The sequence below is a fragment of the Arvicola amphibius genome, chromosome 7 (genome assembly GCF_903992535.2).
Source record: "Arvicola amphibius chromosome 7, mArvAmp1.2, whole genome shotgun sequence".
NCBI lineage: Eukaryota > Metazoa > Chordata > Mammalia > Rodentia > Cricetidae > Arvicola > Arvicola amphibius.
The window spans coordinates 8,431,755-8,454,336 of NC_052053.1; the positions used below are offsets into that span (position 1 = coordinate 8,431,755).

General features: G+C 43.5%; 1 protein-coding gene across 4 annotated transcripts in view; it reads right to left on the bottom strand.

Annotated features, from left to right (window-relative positions):
• Osbpl6 (oxysterol binding protein like 6) overlaps positions 1 to 22,582 on the bottom strand; it is a 164,848-nt gene that overhangs the window by 68,846 nt on the left and 73,420 nt on the right. For 3 of the 4 annotated variants that reach the window (XM_038337309.1, XM_038337308.1, XM_038337306.1), the window contains exon 2: positions 3,676 to 3,925. In XM_038337309.1, the coding sequence (XP_038193237.1) occupies positions 3,676 to 3,771 (96 nt within the window). In that variant the 5' untranslated portion in view covers positions 3,772 to 3,925. Of the gene's footprint in view, positions 1 to 3,675; positions 3,926 to 4,800; positions 4,922 to 22,582 lie in introns of those variants that run through there. The other variant, XM_038337307.1, reaches the window with a different exon arrangement.

Below are 22,582 nucleotides of genomic sequence, written 5' to 3' on the forward strand. Positions count from 1 at the left end.
AGTTTCATGCGTGTTCATGTGGGGAAGTTGTGAGATCACACACACAGGCAACTATGTTAGGTGTTCTAACCTCTCATACCAGAGTCAAGAAGGACTTCTCGTGGGAGCACGTCCTGAAGCCCTTGAGCTTGTTAAGGACTAAGTGGACCCTTGACCCCCCTCGGTGGACGAAGAACCATTTAGTGAAAGCCCAGGCACTGTGTCACATCATACCCCGTCTTCCGTCTTTCATCTGCTGTGCTACATAGCTTAGCAACAGGAAAGACAGCCGAGTGCTGCCATGAACAGATGTTCTGTTTTATTTACCCATGGGGAAGAAAGGGGAGGGCAACTAAATCTGGCATGGGGAAATCTGCAATAAAAAGACAAGACTAATATCATTGTGAGTCTTTAAAAAAACCCTCTGTTTAGAAAAGTTTACGACACAGTGTGGAACATCAACTCATAGAGCAAAAGTAAACAATATAAAAATACCAAACATTATCCAAACTCTCTATGACAAGGTCAGAGAAGAAGCAGGGAAAGTGGTTTGAATGGTCAGTGAGAATTAACATGAGCATTCTTGATCCCAAGGAAGCATTAGGAGGTGGAGGTTGGGATAGGACTCCTCTCAGGGAAGAGGAAGCAGAGATACAGATGGGGAAGATTTCGGGATCACAATACACCATGTGCATGTTGTGAAATGGGGCTGAACCAGACTATGTCTCCAATGGGCACCCAGCCCATAAGGGAATCTGGCTTTACTTGTGTAGGGAACAGGAAGCCTTTAAACGATTTCATGACGTTGCCATATTCAGGGAATTTGAAATGATGGGGTTCTGAAGGTGCCAGCGAGGCAGGGGTCCTCAGAAGGACCTGGGAAAAGGTGACGAGAGGCTGAGCTGGGGAGCTGATGGTGGGAACAAAAGAAAATGATGTTCTAAAGGAAGGGAGGGTATGATCTAAGGAGTTAATCGAGGGACTTTAGGTGCAGTCAAGGAGAGAGACACAGAACAGAGCCCGTGTCACTGAGAATGGTTCTGACAACAGACTGGCTTACACAGACTGCTGTATGTCACAGTCAGAGAGGGGGACATCTAAGCAGACATGTTTAATCAGCTCATCAGCACTGCACCTAGAACCTGTGAATGACAAGCAAATATGGCGCGTTAAAACACTGTTGTGTCTCTGCCGTGTGTGATATCCTTCACCTACGTGATTAGGAGAAGGAAGAGTGGAAGTGTGTAACACCACTTCTGCACAGATGTTTGTCAAATCAGGAGGGAGAGACAAGTGAATGAAGACTAATTCATCACCCTTTCCGGGTGCCCTTGTACTACACAGATGCATATGAAATACTATGCCACATCACAGCATATGCCAGACTTCCAAGTTCTCTACCTTTGTTCTGTGTTTTAGGTAATGATGGAGGTGAGGGGGGAAATGAATGATCTTTATTCCTTTTACTATTATTCTCCTCTTTGAGGGAGATGAAGAGACACAAAGGAGAAGTCGCGAAGGAAGCAGAGGACAAAGTCTTGGGGAGTGTATCCACTTGCTGAGATACACAGGGACAAAAAGTAAACTGTCTCCTTAAGAAAATACTAGCCATGCAGCCTTGGCTAGCCTGGAGCTCACGATGAAGACCAGACTGGTCTTAAACTCATAGAGATCTGCCTGCCTCCGCCCCCAGAATGCTGAGATGAATTAACGGTACGTGCTACATGGTGAGACTCTGCCCAAAACAAACAAAAACAAACAAACAATCTTCATGACCAATTACACACACACCCTCTCACATCAGCAGACTTTCCTCTCACAAACCAGTCAGGAGTCACCCATTCTAACTTCAGCCTCCCGGGGGCAGGCCAGGGTCTCCAGTGTTGAACCCGGCATTTGCATGTGGGGTCGGGAGCCCAGGTGCAGCAGACAGATCAACAGGGCACCACAGCTGTTCCCATAGCAGTCCCCATCAGTCATTTTTTATTTACCACGGGTCTCCAGGGTGAGCTGGGCCCATGCTTCCCTGCTCCTTAGCAACCAGGAAGGGCATGCGACGAAATGCTCAGAGCAAGGGGGAAAAATGGAGAAGCCATAAAGGAAAAGAACAGAGGCGCAGGGGAAGGGTAGACTGGCCAGCTTAGGGGGCATCTCAGCGTGCAGCAGCTATTCAACACCAAGCATTTTCACACAGAGAACTCTGAGTCTCTGAGAATTTGCAAATGCACTGCACCCAGTATTACAACATCAGGTAATAGCAGACTTAGTTATTAGTTAACGGCAGAAGAACTTCTAAGATAGCGTATGAGTATCCTTTTGAACACTGTAACAAAAGGCACAAGCATTAAAAACTTCCACAGTACCCTGCAGTAGGAATATCTGCATTAGGATCTGTGAAAAATATACACAGAAAAAAATCATGTTTGCATAGACTGCCCTGGAATTCTTGCTGTAAGCAGCAAGGGTATGCAGGGAGGGACTGAGGCTGGGGTTCTCTCAAAAGCACCCATAAAAATGCATCCCCACTGCTGTGGATCCATATCAGAGTTGTCCACTTAAAAATGCATGTACAATGAATTATTAATAGCTGATGCACAGGCTGGTACCATGGCTAACACCTATAATTGTAGCACTTGGAGGCTGTCACAGGAGAATTGCTGAAAGTCTGAGACGGGCTTGGGCTACACAGGAAGTTGCAGACCAGCCAGACAAGTGAGATTCTGTGTCAAAAAGCAAAACAAACAAACAAGCAAACAAACAAATAAAAATGAAAGAAAAAATAATTGATACACGTATTGCTTTAAATTAGGCAATATGCTATGATCACTTAAAATGCGAGAGGAGCAGAGATGTGAGGGCCCCTGCCAGACTCTTCACTAAGTAAAACCCAAAGGAAAATTACCACGAAAAAGTTGACCACGCTCTTGTAAATTTCCACTTACACAACGAAATTACTATCATAAGGCACATATAACGGATAGCCATTATTCCTGTCTGCTGAAACACCGCTGTTGTGTCTGTGGCCGGCATTTATGTGATGAATCCCCACATAACCACGGCAGCGGAGCAGGCCCCCAAACACGGGTGCAGCAATTGCAAACAAAGATAGCTTTCCAGACTGGATCAAAGGGACAACGGGTGTATTCTAGCATAAATAACCTCTGACACTTTACTTCCTCTGCTGCCCTTCAAAACTGTTCAGTCCTTGGTGCTTGTGGTGCCTGGATACCACATTTCCATTTGCCTCCTAACTCTTGAGATTGACAGTGACCAGATTCCAAGGAGCCTGGCAGAGGTTAGGGCTTGTAGAGCATGGTTGGTCTTACAGAAACTCTCCTGTGGGTTCATGGATTTGTTTCCACCTCCCCAAAGAAGAGGGACCTGAACGTGACCATCCTGATACTGGCTCCATAGCCAGGTGTCTATGGTGAGAAGAACACCAGACTTCTGGGAGGAACCCTGCTCCATGCTGGGGTCTGCATTCTGAGGCCCCCACCCTCAAAGGAAAATAAAAAATAAGATAGCAGAGAAGCCACTGTAACAGCTTCACCCTGTCGGGCATGGCTACACAAAATGAGGGGGTAACCTGTGATCTAAAGGACTTCACAACAAACTTTCAGATTCAGTTAGCAATAGCACGCTATCCACACAGGGTTCCGTCTTCAGAAAATGATAAAAACGCGCCGGTTCTCCTACCTGCCTGCTTTCCCTCTGGGAGGACGTTGAGGCACTTCTATGGGTCGGAGTGGATGTTTTATGAGCAGGGGATATGCCCTTCTCGTCTGAACTCATCACTGCAGTTAGTCTAGGGGTGTGCACATGAGACCATCCCAATCCTCCTTCCGACTCCCAGACGAAGAACTGGACAAATTGCGGCTTTAGTCCATCTCGCACGGCTCAGACTGGATCAGGAGAGTGCAGGTTGCTACTGGGGTGTCCAAACCACCTAAAAACAAAACAGAAAGGCTCACGTCATTTAAAAGGAAATAAAAATCATTCTATTTAGGGTAAAATTAATTTGCATTAACAAAGGGAAGAATATACACTTAGAAGTGCAGGTCTGGGGCTCAGAGACCTCGAAGCTGAAGGCACAAGTTATGATAATGATAAAAATGTATGAAATGATTCATATATGAATTCTGAAATTTCTATATGTGTAAGGAAATTTCATATAAGTCTATAGTTATATTTTTAGAATTTCTAACATTATGCTAACGGATTATGTGAATTTGAATGTGGTAGGATCTTATGATTAGGATTTTAGTAATCACTTAGATACGGACAAGAATTGAAATAGCAGTCCCTTGGTTAGGCAGGTAACTCAGAACACTTGTCAAGGATGGTCAATCTGATGCTCAATCTGACCACCCCAGACTAATTAAGTAATTATTAATTAAAAAAGAACAATCTCAACAGAAAAGAGAACTCTCATGACCTTTTAAACCTGGATGCTCTAAGTGACTGAAGCTTGTAATCCTGTCTCCAGATTTTAAATCCCCTGCTATTCTATTAAAATAAAAACTGCTTAGCTGAGCTGGAGCAATGGCTCAGTAGGTAAAGAGATGTTCTCTCAGAGGATCCAGGTACAATTCCCAGCACTCACATTGTGACTGATATCCTATAACTCCTGTTTTAGGGGATCCAGCTCCTTCTTCTAACCTTCAAGGGCACCAGGCATGCCCATTATACACAAACATACATCCAGGGAAAACACCCACACATAAAAAAATTTTTAAAAATCTTAGAAAATAAATATAAGCCATCTATCGTCCAAACTGGAAGAGTAGACCTCAAAGCAAGACTAGCCTTTGTGAGCCATACATTCAAAGGGCCAAAGGCTCTTTTGTCGAACAGCAAAGGCTTCAGCTCGGACTGGCAAAAGGCAGTAAAAAGCCAACACCTGCGGATGATCATCCAATCTGTTCGACAAAGGCAATCTACCAAGTGTGAATCAAGATTCCGAAGCCAAGTCCTGGTGCCTGGAAGCAGAAAAATGAGAACGCTATTTAGATCCTTGATTCAAAGGACTTTGTTTTCTGGTCCAAGATGTTTTACAAGTAGATGCTGACACTTGAGCCAAAAGTGTGGCAGCTTTGTAATGTGTTCAAGCGCTCCCATGGGATGGGGCTAAAGTGGCCAAACTATTAAAACACTATCTACTCAGATATAAATTCCATCCAAGTTTCAGGCCCTCTGTTAGTCTGATATACAACCTCCCTCCCCCGCACCCGTTCCCAGCTCTTTTTCCTTCCTTCTCTCCTCCCCACTCCCGTACATCTACTGCACCATCTTCATTAGTATCAATGCTAATATCTTATTTTAACTCGACATTTTCAGGGTAACTTGTACATAATGAAACCATGTTCAGTCTTACTGTATTATGAATACATTTGAAAGCTGTCAAAACCAAAAAAAATAATGGATAAAGAACTAAAGGCATCCCAAGATCCAATTTTGAGGTTATTGTTGTTATTGATGAATTTAGGATCTCGTGTTTTTAAACAAAAGGTGTTGTGTGGCTTTTCCAGCCTCAACTAATCTCAGATAGTGAACCAATTGCAGATCGAAGTTCAATGCAGTGAACCACTGAGTTTATTGGGGTTCCATACAGGAGTATGGGTGAGGGGTTACATATAGGAACACGGAAAACCCAAAGCAACTGCATCACAAAACAATAACAACAACAACAAAAACAACAACCCATCCCAGCATGGGTGATGGTTCATGAAAGCCAGACCCCTATAGCTCCCCATATAGCTTGTGGACAGCTCGGCTGGTGGGACCATCTCCTCTCCCACATACGTCACTGCTCACAAAACCATGAGGAGGGACCTTGTGTGTTGTAAGGAGGAGCGGGCTGCGTCCTGCTGCCTGGCTAGCTTAACCCCTGAAATAACCACACAGAAATTGTATTAATTAAATTACTGCCTGGCCCATTATATTTAGCCTCTTCTTGGCCAACTCTCACATCTTGACCTACAGAGAGAAATGACCCTGTGCAAAAAGTAAAGGGAGTGATATCTGAAATACTTCCAAACATAAAACCCTGATCACACTTCAGCAGGAAAATAAAGCCGAAAATAACTCAAAATAAGACCCCAATGAAATCAGTGAATTTAGATTGCACTGTGTGAAGCAATTCAATGAATTCAAAATTAATGCCCAAGTAAGAGCAAGAAAGGGGTTGGAAAGCCCACTTCTCTAAGTGTATTGTGGGGTGAAGAAAAATTACACGGTATTAAAGAACATTTGGAAACAGAATAAAGTCAAAACCCACAGCACTCAACCATGCATGGCCTGGATCATTTCCATTACTACACTTGGAGCAGACCAAGGAAAGCAAGCCAGTAAGCAGCATTCCTCCAGAGGGTCTGTTCCAGCTTCTGTCTCCAGGTTCCTGCTTGAACTCCGACCCTGACTTGCCTCCACCATGGACTGTAACTTCTAAAAGTAAAGTACTCCTTCCCCGAGTTGCTTTGGGTCTGTGTTTGATCACAGCAACCGAAACCAAACTAGAACGGCACGTGGCGTTCATGAGCAGACTTAGGACAGCGTGACAAACAACTGGCAAGTAATAGCCAAGCTTCTGGCCTTGAAAATCACAAAAGGAAACATGATTATATATTCATAACTTTAATCACATTATATATTCACATAACTTTATAACTTTTTGTAGGGAAATCACTGCACAAGTTACATGAAATCTCGATTTAAAGGAAAAACAGATTTGACCCAAGAAGGAAAAAATTCCTTATTACACCTGACTTATGGCTTCCCTCTAGTAAAAGTTTATATAAATAATATCTACCTGAGGCCAAGCATGACAACAATCCCAGCACGCAGGAGGTTTGCAGGTTTGAGGTCAGCCTGGGCTACAAGGTAACGCTCAATTTCAAGACAAAACAAAAAAACAGGCAGGGGCGGTGGCACATGCCTTTATCCCCAGCACTTGGGAGGCAATAACAGACTGATGTCCGTGAGTTTGAGGCCAGCCTATTTTACACAGTGAGTTCCTGACCAGCCAGAATTAATGCAGTAACACCTTGTCTCAAAACAACAAAAGAGCTAGGTATGCGGTGCATGCCACGTCCTTAATCCCAGCACTGGGTGCCAGAGGCAAGTAGATCTCAGAGTTTGAGGCCAGCGTAGTCTACAGAATTCCACAACAGCCAGGGGTACACAGAGAAATCATGTCTCGAAAAACTGGAGAGAGAGATAAACACACTCTGATCCCCTGCTTGAGTAATAATAATAAAACAATTTGAGGTCAGAATCCTAAGAGACCACCCCCTTGTTCCATTAGCCTTCTCTGTCATGTGAGGGTAAGGCAGTGGCAGAGCAGCGGGCACTGACCGAGTGATTCCATTCCGTTCACAGGAACACTCCACTTTATATAAATGAGGAGAGAATAGGGCCTAGGAAGTCAATGGCTGCAATCCTCAGCTTGGTTTCCATCTGCTTGCTATTAGCATCCCCACAGGAACTTATTTTTCCAAAGGACTGTTATCTGTGCAGGCTGAGAAGACCCCAGGAACAAACTGTGTAATGTTTAACGTGAGGTCACAGGACAATGACTTCGATTGGCACGTTGACCATGGGCCCTGCTGACTTGGGCCGCTCTGTTACCATCCCCTGGTCGTTTTGCTAGTACTAACGTTTAAAGACTGGTCTGTTACTTTCCATTCATCATTGGGGTTTTGACCTCTCTGGCATGTTAAAAAGGAAGACTGCGTAACGTCACCGTGTGCATTACCACAGGAAGAACAACCCTGAGAAATACAGTTCCTGATGACGCTAACGGACAAGGAGAGGATGCAAAAGCTTTCAGCTCTGCTCTGTGGCCTTAGCATTTACAAATTCTCGTCCATTTTGTGCAAATTTCTATTCAGGCAGCCAGTGACCTTGAAGGTGCCCTATTTGGGGGCGGAATTTTCTGTCAAAACAACCATTCTCCACTCGGAGCTCGGAGCTCCTGGGTCGACTAAAGTTTAAAATGTCCCTAAAGTGACCTGTGTCACTGCCGGTGGAAATAAAAATGTTGTGGCTGCCGTAGAAATCAAATGCTTCAACTATTCCTCAAATGTCTGTAAACAAGGTTACCGTGTGATTAATTCCATCTCTAAGTAAGTGCCCAAAAGAACTGAAGGCTGTAGCGATACCATACATACACGCATATCCACGGCATATAATCCCCAAACGCAGAAACAACCTCAATATCCACCAGCAAAGGAATAGATTAATTTGGAGTATTCTATTCATAGACCAGAATATTACTTAGACTTGAAGAGAAAGGAAATTCTAACAAGCATGACGACATGGATGTATTAGTCAGGGTTCTCTACAGTCATAGAACTTACGGAATAAATCTCTCTCCCTGCAATAAATACGGGCTTTATTGGAATGAATTACAGGCTGAAGTCCAGCTAATCCAACAGTGGCTATTATGAATGGAAAGTCTGAGAATCCAGTGGTTTCTCAGTCCCACAAGGCTGGGTGTCTCAGCTGGTCTTCAGATTATGATGGAATCCTGAGGAAGTAGGCTCCAATGCCAGTGAAGGAGTGGATGTGGTGGCAAGGGGAGGGGCAAGCAGGCAAAGAACAAAAGCTTCCTATGTCCTTATATAGACATCAGACAGAAGACATGGCCCATATTAAAGGTGTGTCTTCCCTCCTCACAATTTGAATTGAAGGCATAGATCTCCTTGACTCAAGATCCAAATCAAAGGTCTGGACTAGAAGTGGATTAACCCACCTCAGACCAAGCAGAAAATCTCTCATGGGTGTGCTCTCCATATCTCGATTGTAATTCATTCCAGGTATAGTCCAGTTGAGAACTGAGAATAGCCATCGCCGAGTTGGGGGAGGGACAGAGAAGGAGAGCAATGAAAGAGATATCTTGATAGAGGGAGCCATTATGGGGGTAGGGAGAAACCTGGTGCTAGGGAAACTCCCAGGAATCCACAAGGATGACCCCAGCTAAGACTCCTAGCAATAGTGGAGAGGGTGCCTGAACTGGCCTTCCCCTCTAACCAAATGAGTGTCTACCCTAATTGTCATCATGGAACCTACATGCAGTAACTGATGGAAGATGCAGGGATCCACAGGCAAGCACTGGGCTGAGCTCCTGGTGTTCAGTTGAAGGAGAGAGGAGGGATCATATGAGCAGGGGGGTCAAGACCACGATGGGGAAAACCACAGAGACAGCTGACCTGAGCAAGTGGGAGCTCACGGACTCTAGACCCTCTGAATGTGGGTGACAGTTGTGTGGCTTGATCTGTTTGTAGGGCCTCTGGCAGTGGGACCAGGACTTATCCTGGGTCTGACTTTTTGGAGCCCATTCCTTATGGTGGGATACCCTGTTCAGCCTTGATGCCTCAACTTGGTATGCCAGTCTTTATTGAAGCCCCTAGAGAAGCCTTGACCCCTCTAAGGAGTGGTTGGAGGATAGGATGGGGGAGGTAGGAGTGGGAGGAGAGGAAAGAGGGAGAATTGGGGTTGGTATATAAAATGAAAATAATAATAATAAAAAAAGCCATCACAACGGATGAGCCCTGAAGGCAACATACCCCATGAAACAAGCCAGATACAAAATGGCAAATGCTGCCAGACTGCATTCCTACCTGAGACCCAGAGTGAGAGTCTCACAGACAACAGGAGCAGTGGTTACCAGGATTTGGGGGAGAGGACACAGAACTGATGCTTCCAGGACCGGATCTCTAACTCCAATTTGGAAAACGCGAACAGCGTGGGAACGGATAGCAAATGTGAAACCACTCAGTGCCACACTTTTCACTTGAAATAGTAAATTAGAAGATGTGATGTGATCACCACAGAAACGTCCCCCACGATCAGCTACGCTGACTGGTACAACATCCGGGCACTATTTTACACCATTTTTGCAGCCAGGTTTCATCATGCGATCGTTAGAACTGTCGCTCCAGCCTGTTTCATGCCTCCATTTCCACACGTTTCAAACATGTCTGCTCTCTGTTTATTTTACTTGGTTCTACAGCATCTCTGAGGGAAGGGGCATATGACTTCTGTCATTGTGGTTCTATGTCACGAGCCACAAGCACCGCTCAGGACACGGACTGAGCTTATCATGTCAGCTAGATTCCAGCCCCTCCATATTACCCATTAAGCAGCTGACTGGGCACACACACTGGCAGTAGATAACCCCTCTCACGTCACTTCTTTAATATTACCGTATACGCTTGAAGATAACCCTAAGTAATCCAAACGAATTATAAATGTCGGCTTCTTATCTGTTCAGAAGTCATTTGAGAAAACAGACTATACAAAGTTCAACCTTCCCAAGAGGAAACTTCCTAAAAAAAAAGATCTGCCAGGCTACTAATGAAACCCAAGGGGCCTTACTAGGCTTTATCCTTCCTACTGCAGAGTTACCCATAAGGAATAGGAACAATGTGACAGCCTCAGTTCTTTCCAAACACAGCTGATCGACTAGCCTGGCTGCACCAAACTGGGGCACCTGCCACCTACTAAACTGACTGGCCCATTGTCCAGCTTAATCACGGCCATTTTGTGGACAGAATTTTGAGAAACGGCCACCCTTCTAGAATGGCAAGGTTTGTGCTGATTGACACCCACCCACGTGTCAGGGTGTCTACAGCGCTAAGTTGGGGGACCAGCAGGAGGGTTGTTTTGATTATTGCTCGCGCGCTGTCACGGAGAGGTGAGCTGGCTTAGGAGGTCTACTGCAGGGACCCACGTTTCTCAGGCTTGTGATTATTCAGCTGGGGTGCGGTAACCTTTGTGCACACTCAGTGCTGAGTTCCGGAACCTGTTGTGTGTTCCCCTCGTCAGCTCAAGCTTCAGAGGTACTCGGAAGTTGGCCATAGCGGTGATGGGGGTGAGGGAGCATGCATGCCACTATACTGTTCATAAGCACATATATCTTGCACTGATGTTTTATTTTTACATTTAAAAAAATCTCATGGATTTTGAAAGCAATCCTGATTCAGAAATATGATCCAAACATCAACACAAGGTAAGAGAATGACCAAACATGACACTAATTATAATTATTTTATGTTCGGTTTGATGGCACATACCTATAATCCTATCACTTGGAGATTGAGGTAGGGACTGCTGCTAGTTTGAAATTAGCCTAGGCTATAAAAGAGAATGGGCTATCCTGGGATTATCTAGTGATACTCTGTCCCAGAAACTTAAAAACAAAACCAAACAAACAAATGCCTCCCAAACAAAACAAAACAAATAAAAGCCATAAAGAAGCCAGGCGGTGTTGGTGCACACCTTTAATCCCAGCACTCAGGAGGCAGAGGCAGGCAGATCTCTGTGAGTTCAAGGCCAGCCTGGTCTACAAGAGCTAGTTCCAGGACAGCCAGGGCTGTTACACAGAGAAACCCTGTCTCAAAAAAACAAAACAAACCAAAAACAACAAAACAAAACCCCTAAAAAGCAAATGTGGTAGTTTGAGTGCAATTGGCCCCCATAATCTCATGGGAGTGGCACTATCAGGAGGTGTGGCTTTGTTGGAGGAAGCGTGTCGTTGTGGGGCAGGCTATGAGGTTTTCTATGGTCAGGATACCACACAGTGTCTCAGTTGACTTCCTGTGGCCTGCAAGATGTAGGACTCTCAGCTCCAGCACCCTCCCCACCTGGTAATAACGGACTGAACCTCTGAAACTGTAAGCGAGCCATCTTATTAAATGTTTCCTTTATAAGAGGTCATCGCATCTCTTCCCACAGCAACCAAACCAAACCAAAAACAAATAAAAACCCATAAAGATTACCTTAATGTCAAAAATACTTGAAATATCACCAAAAAGTAAAGGAATGGGAGTCTTAATAGTTTGACAAGGTTATATATATGAGGTTCGCAGTGTTGGCCTTGCTTTAAGTCATAATTCACAAACAAATTAATTTCAAAAGGTTCAAGCTCCTGCTTTCTTTTTCAGGGGGGCATGTGATCCGTGTCTCAAGGAGGATGCTGAGGAGGCAAGAGATCTTTAAGCCTGGCTTAACATAAGAGATTTTGTGGAAACAAGAGGAACAAAGTAGTTTAAATATTCATACAGAGATACTGGAGTAAAGCTAGCAAGCTAAATACAGAACTGGCTTCATTCCAAGGCTAAACTACAAATAACAGTTGAGGTTCTTAAATTTTTAAATTATTTTCACTGGTTTTACACATCCTACAGACGGTTTCTTTCAAGTATGTTATGTGCTCTAAGGACATTCACGCCCTTCCCATTCCCTGCTTTCAAAGTCCACCCCCTTTTCCTCCACCTCGAAGCCTCCCTTCTGCATTTGACGCCTCACCGATAGGCGCTCACAAATGGTACCTAGGAAGAACTGCAGGGCACCGCAAATGAGAGAAACCATGCAACATTTGTCTTCTTGTTTTATATATTTATTATTTTTGTTTTTAATATTTTGGTTACTTGAAATGGGTTTTGCTATCCAACCCTGGCTGGCCTGGGCTTGTGACCCTTCTCCTGCCTCTGCCTCTGCAATGATAAACTTACAAGTGTCCTGAGGCTGGCTGGATCGATCTGATTTATTTCACTCAAGACGATGCTCTCCAGTCCAGGCTACTTCCCTGGAGGAAGCAGAACTCCACTCCTCTTTCTGGGTGAAGGAGCTGCACTGTGTACACACACCACATCCTCTTTATGTGCTCGGCCACTGATGGGAACCCTGGCTGATTCCAGACTATGGCTCTGGTGAAGCGCTACAATAAACACGGAGACCTAGGCACCCGTGGGGTGTGTGGCCTTACAGTTCTTTGGGCACGTGCCTACCAGCGGTAAGCCAGGTCCTATGTTAACTCTGCCTGTGCTTTATGGCGGACCCTTCGTGATGATTTCTACAGCGGCTGCACCAAGTCGCACACCCACCAGCAGTCTATAAGGCTCCCCATCTCCCTGCCGGCGTCTATCACTCTTGGTTTTGTAACTGGTAAGCCATTCTGATTGTGTTAAAATGAAATTGTAATGCTGCTCCAATTTGCATTTCCCTAGTGACTAAGGCTGAACATTTTTTTTTTCATATAGTTATTAGCCATCTGTACTTAACCTTTTAAGAACTGTTGTTTCATTAGTCTGGGCTGTTGTTTGGTGTTTGGCTTTTTTTAGTTTTTAAGTCTCAATATTACTCCTCTCTATGATGTAGAGATGGAAAGGATTTTCCTCCATCCCGAGAACGCTCTCTTCCATTGACTAGTCATTTCCTTTGCTGTGCAGGAGTGTTTTAATTCCGTGCATACTTAGGCTTCATTTCCTGAACTACTGCAGTCCTTCCTGGAAACCCTGGCCTGTGCCTTCATCGTCAAGTATTTTCCCCTCCCAGGATTGTGAGCTCTGATCCACTCTGAATTGACATCTGCATATCAACTCTGTGACACAGGCAGTGTTATCATTTGGTGAGAGATATGGGTCTCCTGTGGCTGTCCAGGTTTTCCAGCACCATTTGTTGAAGAATGTCTCAGTTACTAGTCTATTGTTATAATAAGGCACCATGACAAAGGCAACTTCAAGAAGAAAGAGTATTTACTTGGGGCTTCCCGTGTCAGAGGGTGAGTCCACGGCCATCATGATATGGTAACACGGAGCGTGGTGATGGGGAGGCAGGAATGGCAGGAACGGCCTGGGTTGTTGAAACCCCAAAGCTTGACCCCAGTGGCACCGCTCCTCAAACAAGGCCACACCTCCCAATCCCCCCCTAAACAATTCCGCTAACTGGAGACCAAGCACTCAAATATATGAGCCCACGCGGCCATTATCATTCAAACAGTCATACAAACAGTGCCTGTTCAAGACATGTTTGTTTAAAAATTGGAAAAGGATGACTATCACTGTGGGCGCAAATCTCAGTCTTTTATTCGATTCCATTAAAACTATCTTGCTCTGTGCCACCTCTGCTGTCTCTGTCATGACTTGGAACCTGCTGCTGTGACATTTCAAGGCTTGTCCTTTCAGCTATGAATTGCTTCTGCAACCTAAGTCTTCTGTGCTTCTGTATAAATCTTAGAATTTTTCTCTTTCTGTGACAAATGTCATTGGAGCTTTAAGAAAATTACATTGGACCTACAGATTGCCTTTGACAATGTAGAAGGGGATTGAGTTTATTTTGTAAGTTAATATCCTGTAAGGGCAAGAAGAAGACAAGGCAAAAGCAACAGAATTTGGGGGCCAGAAGTAGAATTTATTTATTTAATCAATTAAAAAAAATGGAAAGCATAAGGTGGTAGGACGATGGATGGATTGGCCGTGAGGATATCCGGTCACAAGTCAGTGACGGAGCTCAGGGACAACTTGACACATCACTTGATGCTGAACTCAGGATGAGAAGGGCTCAGAAAACACCACATATGCCCACAACGAGGTGTTGGTAGGCTACCCACAGGACGGACGGGGCACTGAGCACATCCCTGCAATGCACATTCCTCAGAGCAACCAGACTTAGAAACAGAAAACTCCGAAAGTCGGGCCCCACAGTGTGACAGCGAGCAAGTCAATTATGGAAGGGTTTATGATTTTAACTATTCTTGCCAATTTTGGATTTCTCTATCTCCTCCGACATAGTTTAAAAAACATCAGCTGGGACTGGAGAGATGGCTCAAAGGATAAGAGCATTGCCTGCTCTTCCAAAGGTCCTGAGTTCAATTCCCAGCAACCACATGGTGGCTCACAACCATCTGTAATGGGGTCTGATGCCCTCTTCTGGCCTGCAGGCATACACACAGACAGAATATTGTATACATAATAAATAAATAAATATTTAAAAAAATAAAAAAAAAAAACATCAGCTGTGCTTAGACATACAGGGGCTGAGGCAGAGAGATGGCTCAGTGGGTAAGAGCACCTCTGGCCAAGCCTGACAACCTGAGTTTGAGCTGTCTGACTTACATGGTGGAAAGAGAGAACTGACTTCTACGGATTTGTCCTGTGACTTCAAAGGCATGCTATGGCAGGCAAGTGCACACACGCACGCGCAAACACACACACTCACTCACACACATACACACATGTGCACACACTCACACACACACAGGCAAGTGCACACGTACACACGCAAACACACACACTCACACACACACTCACACACACTCACTCACACACATACACACATGTGCACACTCACACACACACACTCACACATAAATATGTAAGAACAGCCTGGTTTACAAGAGCGAATTCCTAGTTCCAGGACAGCAAAGGCTGTGACACAGAAAGAAAGAAAAAAAAAGAAAAGAACTGTTTTTCTAATCAGCATTGGATTGGTTTTGAAAAATCTGCCAATCATGCATTAATTGAAATGCAAGATGAACATTGCCCCACTTACTTTACCTCTGCCTTTGACATCAAATCTGAAAATATGCCTGTTCAAAGATGCTTATTTTATTAAAAAATGAAAAACCTCTTGATTAGGATAAAATTGGTGGACTTTGTGATTATAAGGTAAGAATATTCATGGAATAAACCAGTGCATTTATCCTAAGTATAGATACCAAGTGAGATAGTAGGAAAAATCAGCGAAATACAAACTAAATCAGGAAATCTAGGGCATGATGTCAAAATGAATGCTAATAATTCTCTTCTTTTCCTGAAGACTTCATTATTATTTGCTGTTTGGATAAAGAACTCAAAAGGATAAAAAGGGGTTTTTTTTTTTGAAAAAGAAAAAAAACCTAAGAACTTGTATTGTCTTGGATACTAAAGACTTTATTCTATTTTTTCTTGTAAGTTTTATAATTTTTTAGAAATAATTTATTTATTTTTTTACATGCCTTGTTGTGAAGATGTCAGATCCCCTGGAACTGGAGTTACAGACAGTTGGGGGCTTTTCTATGTGTGCTGGGGATTGAATCTGGTCCTCTGGAAGAGCAGCCAGTGTTCTTAACTAATGAGCTATCTCTCCAGCCCCAAATTTTATAATTTTACATTTAAATCTGTAATCTACTGTGTTTTGAAAGAAAATTACCCCCAATGGCCAACAGGGCATGGTACTATCTCAGATGCACAAGGCAGGCCCAGTGTGGCTGTCTCTTCCTGTTGCCTGTGGATCCATATGTAGAATTCTTAACTCCTCCTCCGGCACCATGTGCCGCCATGCTTCCGGCCATGACGATAATGGACTGAACCCCAGAAGTCAGCCCAATTAAACCTTTTCCTTTATAAGAGTTGCCATGGTCAGGGTGTCTCTCCACAGCACGAAAACCCTAACTAAACTATCTATCTTTAGTTTATTTTGTATAAGTTGTAGAGCAATTCTCCTTATTTTGTCTAGGACAATCACACACTATTTGCTGAAAACGCTCTTTTCTCTATTCATTAGATGGCAAAACAAGCAAATTTTAAAAAAAGAAAAAATATTAGTTGAACATTAAAAGAAGGAAAATGATTAATCATATTTTTAAACCTTTTAGATTGCTGAGAATTAAGTGTTAAAATGGAGTGCTGAAGGAAAAGAGACTCTGGCTGGATGTGGTGGCGCATACCTTTAAATCCTAACACTTGTAGGCAAAGGCAGACCGATCTCTGTGAGTTCGAGGCAGCCTGGTCTGTATGAGAAACCCTGTCTCAAAAAAAAAAAAAAACAAATAAACAAACAGAAACCACAAAACAATAACAACAGAAAAGATCCCTGCAAAGGGGGAGGGGCAAAACCTTATTAGCTGCTCTGAGAAAAGACAGAGTTCAGTTTCCAGTACGCACATTGCCTCGGGCACAGCATACATGTAATCGAAATAACATACATACATACATACATACATACATACTAGCTCATAAAACAGCAATAAATAGAGCTTTAAAAAAAAACAGAAAAAGAGACTCAGTCTAGTCTAAACATAAGCAATGGAACCAAAATCTAGAACTCGGTAATAGAAGACTCCCAACGTCCACCATCATCTCTCCCCCAGCCTTCCTGTATACATGTGACGTCTTCATTTATGCAAACCCGAGGCACCCTGTCCTTGATCTGATAGAAATGTTGGCATTTCTTCACTAGAACTTTTCCTTTTAAGTGTTTTATTTTGGAGCAATTTGGAATTTGCAGAAAAGTTTCAAGGATATTCCAGAACATACCGTGTTCTCCAGGACACTGTCTGATTTCACCAGTTCTTCAGGAAGTGGCGCGGTGAGGGGTGAGGCTTAGCGGCTTGCAGTTTAGAAGATGGATTTGAAAATAAATACAAAGGCCAAACCTGCAGTTACTGTGGAAGTAAACTCTGCTGCACTCCCCAATTCATTACATATGAAGATTTAGTCAGCAAACTGCCATTTAGTTCTTCATTCTGTCTTCCCCTCTGAAGAGGCACCGCACCTGCCGGGCTCCAGCACAATACCCTTCCCACTTCCTCCACGGCACCTGCCTCTGTAGTTACGTCACTTGGGTACCAGCTTCCTATCCTACGCTCAGAAGCTTAATGCCTTGTCCCCTGTGCTCCTGGGTCACCACCTCGGGGTTCAGAACAGTGCTTGGCTGACAAGGAATGAATACTCAGCAATCTTTGGCAAAAACTAAGAAATGAATGAACGCATACATGGACGAGTAAAGTGTCCGTGTCTGTGTGTGTGTGTGTGTGTGTTTATGTCTGTCTGTGTGTCTGTGTATGTGTGTGTACGTCTGTCTATGTGTGTATGTGTGTATCTGTGTGTCTAAGTGTGTGTGTGTCTGTGTTTATGTCTGTCTGTGTGTCTGTGTGTGTACGTCTGTCTATGTGTGTATGTGTGTATCTGTGTGTCTAAGTGTGTATGTGTCTGTGTTTATGTCTGTCTGTGTGTCTGTGTGTGTATGTCTGTTTATGTGTGTATGTGTCTGTCTATCTGAGTGTGTGTCTATGTGTGTATGTGTGTATCTGTGTGTCTAAGTGTGTGTATGTGTGTGTGTATGTCTGTCTATGTGTGTATGTGTGTGTCTGTATGTATGCCTATGTGAGTATGTCTGTCTATCTGTGTGGGTATCTATGTGTGTATTTGTGTGTCTGTGTGTGTGTGTGTATACACCCAGGTGACATACAACACACAATGAAAGACAAATCCGTCAGATGACTGAGTCGTTCACCTTCTATTCCCAGCCACACAGAGCAGAATTGCGGGCAGTCACCTCCTCCCTAGTCACTCGTTACAGGAACACGGCTCAGCGCTGCCGCTTTCAAAGCGAGCTCTTGCGAGCCCATCTGTGCCGCTGTGCTGGCTCACTCAAACTATTTCCTGGCCTTATTCATTCGATACACCAAGCCAGTGAGATAAAATTTAAATAATGCTCAAAATTAGAATAATTAAAACATGAGTCATTCTTTCTGTAAAAACATATTTGAAAAATTCATGATTACTGGACACTTGTGATTCAGAACAAGGCCCTGTGAGAACGAACAGGCCAGAAGATTCTGAGACCGCGCGTGAGTGAGGTGTTATCGTCATCGTGACTCCCACCGCTGACCTCTGGGATTCGAGTTCGGGAATTAGCAGAGAGGGCTGAAAAAGAACTCCTCATGCCTGTATCATCTATGAATCCTTCCGTTTCCCCACAGACAAACAGTATAAATGTGTCCAGAAATCAAAGCCCTTGATCACCTGACTGTTCCAAAGAAGAAACAATCATTCCAGATTAAACACCACAAATTATCCATTTCCCAAACAAAAAGAAACAAGGCGATGAACACAGGGGCCCCTTCGGAATGCTCTGCTGTATTGAGGGATTGACTCCAGCCTGGAGTGCCCCGTGAGAAAGCGCGGACACTAACACACGCATTCAATATGGCACGAACTGATACCAAGAGCACAGGAGACTACTGTCCCTCCTGAAACAGCATTCCCAGGTTATGACACACTGAGTTTAAACAACTCAAAGTCTCTGGCAAACTAAAGATGTAAAAGAATAACTCTCAGTGCCAAGAAATATACCCAATATTAGCACCAAAATGAAACTGAAGGAAAAATTCATTTCCTGATTTCATATATACATTTCAAAAGTGCTCATAATGCTAATAATGTTTAAGAAAACTAACCTTACAATTAACTTCTTTCTCTACTAAAAAATAGAGCAATAATTAGTCGCTTAAGGCTAAGATTATTAATTTGAAACTATTTTAAATATCCAAAATACAAACTGAATAGTTTTATAATGTTATTTTGAACCACAAGATTTTTCAAGAGAAAAAGTATGTAATTAATTTTATTTTTTAAAAAATCCCATAGCATTCACTTATGAAAATCCCTATTTTGATGGATGTATTTCCTATCAGGTTCTACAAAAAGACCAGGAAACATCAATGACTCCCAAGGTTCAGCTATTGTTTCTAAAATCCATTTTGTACTGACAGAACCAAGGTTTGTAAAAACAGTTGAGTGCCTGAGCTCAAGAGGAGCTGAGGCAGCCTGCGCTGGCAACAAAAATTAGGGCCAAAGAAACTAACATCTCAAGTACTTCTGGGATGCTCTCGACTGGTACGGAGCTGGGACTGACTGTAGGCATGTGCTGTGCACGACATAGTTCACTGTGACTCAGTGTAACAGGCTGTCCTCCGCAAATGTCCATGTGCAACCTGAAGGGCTCCAGAGAACAAAGCAAGCTTTATGTGAGCATCTTCAATAAAAACAAAAACTGAAATAAATGAATTAACAATTATGCTCTTGAAAAAAAGAGAATTCTCATTAAAGATGCAAAAAATTTAAAAAAAAATGAAATTTAGAGAATCATCCATTTGTTACCTTGGGAGAATCTGATGCACCAATTCTGAAATAATCGATTATAAGGGAAAACTAGGACGGTCCTATCCTGCTGTTTCCATATGAACTACTTTGGCGTAGGTAAACATTAGCCAAGCAGGGAAGGGCTTTGTCAATGGATCCTAACAGTGGGCATAGAAGAAATGCCAGTAATGCTAATGGAAGGATGGATTCAGGTAACAAATCTTGGTAAGGAAAATGTTTAGGTTAACGAAACCTGATCACAAGCAGGGACTCGGGTCCTTCCTGAAGCTACAGCATCACTCAGAGTCCTACAGCCCAGCCCTTTGCAGCTCCCAGGAGCTATGGCATGAGACACATACCATGGCAGAAGCAGAATCCAATCAAGATCTGACCTCCAAGCTGCAATAAATTTAGATTACAGAGTAAAAGGCAACAACAGCCAAAGTTGGTACCTGGAATATTCTACTGTTTGGTTTCTTCGACAAAAGAACAGCTTGAAAAAAGAAGGGAATGTCCTAAATAAAAGTCAAGAGACTCATTAACCAAATGAAATATGAGTTGTTTTTTTTTTTTTCCACATCTGTTAAAAATAAACCTTTGAGACAGGTCTCTCACTAAACCCAGCACTCAACTGCTTGGCCAGACTAAGCCTCTCTAGCGCTAGGATTATCTATGTATCCAGCTAGCTTGCACTGGGTGCTGGGAACCTCAGCTCAGGTCTTTTTGACTATACAACAAGCATTGTGCCAGCTTCCTGGGCCTGAATCTCACCTGATGAAGAGTCTGTGTCTGGTATAGTTAACTCGCTGTTCAGCCATGTGTGGAAACAAGTCCGCAAGAACTTTATTTCCACGAATTGAAATTTGATAGTCAAAGGATACATTCACATTTCACCTGTGCATGCGGTTGAGGTTCTACCAGACATATTGGCTTAAGAAATTCTAGGAGGTAGAACCCTGACCCTGAGCTATAAAAAATATAATCAGAATTCATCCCTATTTGTTTGAAAATGGACAGACTAGGTTTAAAATCTGTTTAAGAGACGGAATCAAGCCGGGCGGCAGTGGCACACACCTTTAATCCCAGCACTCGGAAGGCAGAAGTGGGCAGATCTCTGTGAGTTCGAGGTCAGCCTGGTCTAAAAGAGCTAGGTTCAGGATAGGCTCCAAAGCTACAGAGAAACCCTGTCTCAGGAGAAAAAAAAAAAAAAAGAGAGACAGAATCAAAAGAATCAAAATGAGTCATGGGGAAACTTCTGCAAATTGTTTGTTCCAGTAAATGTTTGTTTCTTTTCTTTTCTTTCTTCCTCCTCTCTGTCAAGACCACATTGCCTTGAGAAACGGTCAGTCTTCCTCATCTGAGTTTAGCTAATGTGGACAGAGAAGTTCTATGCCCACAGTGACTTATGTTATGAAATGTTTCCATGACAAAGACCCACAGTTGGGTCCCATATGAAATTAACAGCAGTACTTCTGAAAAAAATTCAATTTAGAACAATATATTGATCAAGGTGGGGGAAAAGTTATTGATTAAATACAACTCACTGTACACATCGAATTCTGTTGGCAATACCTCTCAGTGCCAGCATGGCTGCATATGCCAAGGTCACAGCAGCTCACTCAGTGAATCACCCTTGGGTGCAGATGTGCCAGCTAGAAAATAGACTGTACAGATGCCATTCAAAGAGAAGCCAGGTCAATGAGTTGCTTTTGTACCCCTGACCACATGACAATTAAATCAAGCAATGAAACCGTTAGGTCACAAAATGCCCAACCTTAAGATGACCACACCAGTGTGTGAATAGAGCAATTCAGTCTGCATCCTATGCCAATCGGCTCTCTCAAGAACAACGGGCCCATCTCATCTCAGAAAAAGCTTTCTTCTTTCTTCTAGGCAAGCTTAGCAAGCCCTAAGGTGACAACTCTCAAAGCTCCCGTGTCTGATATAAAATAATAAACACTGAGATAACAGTGGCAGATAAAGACAATCGGTTGTGCTGCAGTCCACAGAGGTGAGTTCACAGAAGACGAACGCAGAGCTCTTCAACGCCACGGCTCTCAAGGGGGTGCCTGGCAGGACCAATTGATCTGGAGGATTCGTTGATTAAATATTGAAGGAACGCTAAAGACTGTCAGAAAGTCATCATTAGGATGGTAACGAGATCACCTTGCATATTCTCTAATAGCGGTTTTCTGACTTTTTTTTTTTTGTGGAGTGTTCACATGGAGCCAACTGATTTTTAGAAGTTTTCATATATGAAAGCAATGGCCTAAAAACTGGCCTGCATCCTTTTAGTTTGCAAACCATGTTGTCTTAATAATGTAGCTCTAAGTAGAAAGCTTCTCACATCACATGATTCCACTAAATTATTACTGAGCCTTGGCTCCCAAGCTCCCAAGAGGGAACTGCCCATGGAAAAACAGGAGTGTTGTTGGAATTCGTGAAGACTTTTCCCCAGATTACACACGGCTACACTACAAATGCCTCCATCACCACCCCTGCCTGTACCCAGAGCAAGAGTGACTAGCGGAGGTGCAGCTTGCAAAACTCCCCCCAGACTACTAACACCATAGCCTTCCCCGTGGGAGGGCAGAGGCCTGTGGATAACAAGGAGGGGTGTTTCCCAATGCCGAAGGCCAAACGCCCCAGGCCTACCATGCCAAATGGAATCTATGGCCTGGCGCTGAAAGCATAGTAGGTGCAGATGGCAAAGACGGGAAGCAGACTATAAAGCACGGAGGACTCTGAACTCATCACTGTAGTCCCATGGGCAACACCAGAACCACCAAGTGTCTGTTTACTATAAAAAAAAAAAAAAAAAAAACAGATAAAAAGGTTTGTAAGCCTGCATGCTCATACTGTGCTGTCTGCATGCAGCCATATAACGAAACCAAAGCTAACACCGCAGCCGTTTT